Source organism: Acomys russatus, chromosome 9 (assembly GCF_903995435.1).
Source record: "Acomys russatus chromosome 9, mAcoRus1.1, whole genome shotgun sequence".
In the NCBI taxonomy this organism is placed as follows: Eukaryota; Metazoa; Chordata; class Mammalia; order Rodentia; family Muridae; genus Acomys; species Acomys russatus.
Window position 1 is genome coordinate 44289712 of NC_067145.1, and position 5202 is coordinate 44294913.

At 53.3% G+C, this 5202-nt stretch overlaps 1 protein-coding gene across 1 annotated transcript; it reads right to left on the reverse strand.

Annotated features, from left to right (window-relative positions):
• Positions 1–2531: 2531 nt before the first annotated feature.
• Ptf1a (pancreas associated transcription factor 1a) lies at positions 2532–3862 on the reverse strand. Its single transcript, XM_051150896.1, has 2 exons — positions 3088–3862; positions 2532–2731 (listed from the first exon to the last, which is right to left on the reverse strand). The coding sequence occupies exons 1-2, from the start codon at positions 3860–3862 to the stop codon at positions 2532–2534; spliced, it is 975 nt and encodes a 324-aa protein (XP_051006853.1).
• Between the last annotated feature and the right edge of the window lie 1340 nt (positions 3863–5202).

Here is a 5202-nt window from a genome sequence, read left to right on the forward strand (position 1 = left end):
AGAAACTGACAGTCTCTTTGAAGAGTGTGCTTAAAGGGACTTGCCAAGTCAGGACACAAGAGTGACAAGATAGGGACCTTGTTGCTTTGAACGCTTAGCTGGGCTCTTCCGCTTCATCTGCACAGCACTAAAGGATGTGTTGATGCATTGAATCACAAAAAAAAAAAAAAAAAAAAAAAAAAAAAAAAGTGGCATTCGAAATAAAAGGTGCCACACCACAATGATTGTAGTGTTTGAACTGTGAAGTGCCACGCTGCCCTATCCAATCACAAGGCAGGTCCACGCAGGAGGGGGAAAAAAAACGATACACTTCCATAACTTATAAGGAAGTTGAAGTCTAACATTTGACTTTCTAATGAGTGTAATGAGATTACATGCCTGATGGGAGCAGTTGTACAAAAGCAACTTTCGTGTTTAACGAGGCCATAATACAGGGCAAAATCGAATTTTTTTTTGTTTTCTTCTCTCCTTCTCAAACATTTCTAATGTAAAACGAACTTGTAGGGGGGGAAAGAAGGCGAGAGCAGAAAGCTGGAGGAGGTGAGAGCATCCAGGGCTCAAGGCCTCCTAGGAGCGTCGCGACCCAGAATCTCAGCGTGTCTGGCCAGACTGCACTGCGGGTCGGTCCGGCTTCTAGCCTCGCTTTAATTACTCTTGGATAAAGTCCATGGCACCCGCGGCGCGCGCGCGGGGGAACCCCTCGGTGGGTCTGAAACTAGGTTAAAGCGATTATCATGCTGTCTGTACGTTGTCCTCAGGGCGGGGTGGGGGTGGGGGACAATGGGAAGATGGGCAATCGCACCTAGACTCCTCAGGCTTGGACAGCTTAGGGAAGCCATTCACCTTGACCTGGGTCTGAGTCCTAGGTTTCAGACCTAAATGAGGGGCTCCTGCCCTACCCCGACGCACTGGCCACTCCTTTCATCATGGTGAGCCCAGACACCACTGGAGGGCAGGCGAAGGCATCTGGTGGGCTTGGGAGTCCACCGTAACCCTCAAGCCCAGGCTTCACAGGCGTTCTGGCTGAGAGTCCAGACTTCTCCCCCGCTTCTCTTTCTGTTCGCTAGAGGGCGACGCTGCTCCCTTCTCCTCAGGCCTGACCTTCTGTTGTGGGCAGAGAGCTGCTTACTAAAGCCAATTTTAGAAATAACCAACTGTATGGTGGTGGAGGGAGCGGAGTGTGGGAAAGATTAAGCTTTGTCACAGGTGGAAGCAATCTTGGCGGGCTTTACCCTTGGGCCACCCCATGAATACCTTGTGACAGGCTGAGGGGAGCCATCCTGGGGCCTGGAATTTAGGAAGCAGACCTGGGAACCCCAACTGGGCTATTGTTTTTTTTTTAATTGACCCTCAACCGGAGAAGGAGACCGCCCTTCCCACGTGACTCAGGCAGGTAGGGGGGAGAGAACAGATTCAGCCTGGGCTTGAGCGTGTGTGGAGCTGCGAACAGGCCGGGCCAGCACACGGGCCAGAGAGACACCTAAGGACCCATCCTGTGGAACAGATACCGGAAGGTTCACTCTTTTGTCCCTTTAATCTTTTTTCCTTCTTGTGTAAGCTAGTTGGGTTGTATAATAAAGTTTAATTGTTAAAAAACAGAGCCAACAGCGGAGAGCTCCTTGTCCTAACCTAAAACCATTGAAGGATGTGCATAGTCTCCTGACTTCAGCAAAGTCAACTACCCCAGCCCCTGTCAAGGGAGAATCTAATTTCTGGAACCTGATGATTCCCTGCAGAAGAGATGTGCCCAGAGCACTCCTTTCTTCCTAGCCAGTGTACACAGAAAAGCCCTCTCCCTCGTCTGGCCAGGAATCTAACCACTACCCGCTTTAGCATAAAGCCTTCACTTTCACAAAGGAGGATTAAGCACTAGACAGCCACTTGGGGTATGCCAAACATTGTCCCTAACCCTCAGCTCTCCCCTTCCGGAAAGTGGGAATGACCGAGGTGCCCCTTGGAGTGTTTGGTAGTTAGGGTACATATGCAGGCAGGTTGCTAATGTTGAGACAGATTAAGGGTTTTTAGAGAGCTGTGATGTACCCTCCACACTCACTCTGCTTCAGCCCAAATCTACATGATAGTTAGATCGTTAGAATTTGAATCTCTGCTTTTGTCAGCTTTAAGCAAGTTAATTCCTTTAAAAGATAAGTTACTCCTATGTTCTACTAAACAAACAGCTTATAGAAAACACGCGTGAACAACGTTTATTAACAACGCTTAGAAATAAACCAAATCTGGCATTAAATAAGCATGACATTTCCTGGCCAGAGTTCTTCCAACAATTCAGGGTTCTGCCAAAGGTGCTGGGGGGAAATCATTCTCTGTTGCATATTATAGAATATCATGATAAATTATATAAATTATATATTTAAAAAGAGACACTCTGTTTCATTAACTCAACAGAATAATAAATAGATAAATAACAAACAGTTGATTGCCATTAGACAAATGTGATCTTTAAATTACATTTACATTATAGGCATGCACAGGTACAATATGCACAAAGACACCGTCGCCCGGTGTGAACTTTCTCAGGACACAAACTCAAAGGGTGGTTCGTTCTCTATGTTGTCGAAAGATTTGCTGTTGAGCTTCCTGGGGTCCTCTGGGGTCCACACTTTAGCTGTGCGGATAATATTTTGTTCTTTGAGCTGTTTTTCATCAGTCCATGAGAGAGAGTGCCCTGCAAGAGGAGGGAGGCCATAATCCGGGTCACTGGGGGAGGGTGAGCCTGGGAAGGAGAAAGAAGAAAACAGATTGTGAACACCCGACAGTGTTCCCAGAAGTCACCCATGGTCCTTTAGGGTCCCCTTGGAGACAATTGAAACACCCCCACTACTCTCAATGAGACAGTCCTCAAACTCTCAATGTCCTCTCCTTGAAACCCAAGGAGGTGCACGTCTGGGGAGGAGGATGCATGCCCTCCAAGCCTGGGTCAAGCATCAGAAAACAGAAAGGCCACACTCCAGGTTCCTGGCGCCCACCTCTGGTCCACCCTCAACAACCAGTCTTTGCTCCATACTGCCCAAGATTCTAGCTCTGTCCCCATACCCCTGAGCTGAGATACTGAGATACAGACGCACTTACGGGTGCCTCGGTGGCAGATGATGACCTTCTGAGTCGGGTTACCGGGGCTGTCCCCGCCCAGGTGCCTGCTGCCACCTGGGCCCCCGCAACCACTTGTGCCACCACTGCGCAATGGCAGGTCAGCCTGCACCAGTTCGCTGAGGAAGTTGATGTAGCCAATGGCCAAGCGCAGGGTATCCACCTTGGAGAGGCGCTTTTCGTAGGGCAGCGTGGGGATGTGAGAACGCAGCCCCTCGAAGGCATCGTTGATGGACTGCATGCGGCGCCGCTCGCGCACGTTGGCCGCTTGCCTCAGCTGCTGCAGCTCGGCCTCGGAGCGCACGCGTCGCCGCCGCCGTGCCGCCGCCGCTGCTGCCGCCCCGTTCAGACCACGGAGCCTCGCCCCAGGGGACAGAACCGCCGCGCAAGGGTAAGCAAGGCATGAAGGCGGCGAGCCTGGCGAGTAGGGGAAACCTCCAAGAGGCTCCCCTGCCTCGCAGCAGAAGCCGCCGCCGTCCTCAGGCTCTCCAGGGTCCCCCAAAGAAGGAGGCGCGAGAGCGTGCGGAGCGGCCGAGGGCGCGGGCTGCAATAGTAGGCACGCCCCGTCGCGGTAGCAGTATTCGTGCAGCTGGTGGCTGAGGAACTCCACCTCTGCCTGTTCGTCCCCCAGTAACTCTTCGCCATCCTCCAGCGGGTCCCGAGAGGACTGATCGGTGAAGAAATCTTCCTCCTCGAAGTAAGCAGACGGGAAGGTGTCCAGACTCCCGGGGAAGTGCTCCAGCAGCACGGCGTCCATGCTGTCCGCCGCCGAGGTCAGAAGGGACTGTTTGGCTCCTCGCGGTCAAGCTCTGTGAGAAATCCGTGGCAGTTTGGGTAGGTCCCGCAGGCCCTCTTTCGTGGGGATGGCTTTGGGGAAGGCAAGTAAGCAGCAGGTCCCCGCCCCAGGGCCTCCCTGGAGTGCTTGCGGCTGCTGGCTCTGACTGGCTCTAGGGATGCACTGGGGAGGGCTGGGACCCGCTTGCTGGAGCTGAGGGCCGGCACGCGAGGATTCTTATAACTACATCCACAGGCGCGTGCCAGGGACCCTGTTCGCCAGCCAATCAGAGCGCGGGGCGCGGGCGGGGACCGGCGGCCGCTGGGGCGCTGTCCTCAGTTACCAGTTCCTGAGGCACTGGAAGGTGCTCCTACTTTCTTTGGTACCACCCCAGCGTTCAGCTCCCAAGGCAATCTACAACCCGCGACACCCGCCTCTGCTCCGCAGTGCTGCGCAAAGCAGAGCCGGCTTTCCTCCCCTGGCTGGCACTGAAGGTCCTAGGAATGATGGGCTGGAGCCCCTGCCAGCCAGCCTCTAGCAGACAGCCTGAACAATCCAAAAGTGTCTTCTCTTCATACCCGGGGCGCACTACGAATGCTCTAACCTGGATTGGGTGTGCGGTTTCCATGCCATCAATAGACCCTTCAAGGACTCTTGCAAGTTGGCGAAGAATGTGTCTAGGGTTGGTAGTGACCTAGTCCCATTCCCTAAGCGTTCCAGACACAGCGCAGGGAGTAGGGAGTAGATCCACGTCCAAGGGCGCCACGCGGAGTTGGTCTGCTTTCCGCTGCCCTCTCCAGCCCCAAGAAAGTGAGAGCAGACAGGAGGGGCAGGCTCCAGAGCAGCACCATGGGGGTGTGTTTCTTCTACAAGCAAACCCAAACCCTAGGGGTTCTGAGCAATAAACGCGCTACAAAAGGAGACAATTGAATTGTCCACTACGCAGCAGTCAGGAGTGGGGGTTGGGAGGTGCCATTGTGCTTAAAGGCCAGTGTAAACGATTTTCAAAGCCCGGGTTTCACCTTTCTGACGGGCCACCCGACCATTTTTGAGTGATTTCTGCCCCCCCCCCCTGCCCTTTCGACCTTACTTCCTATTTTCAAACACCATAAAGCGAAAGCAACCAGCCCAGAGACACACTTTCTCACAGACTGGAGTGCAACAAAGAAGCACTTGTTCAAGGTCGGGGCAGTTCCACTCTGCCCGGAGTAAACTCTACCAGGACCAGTCCAGCAGTTCGTCAACAGAGGACTGGAGTTGTCGGGGGTCCCCCCCCCCAAGCCTGCCACTTCTCCTTTTTGTTAGTTTTCCTACCGAAGAGT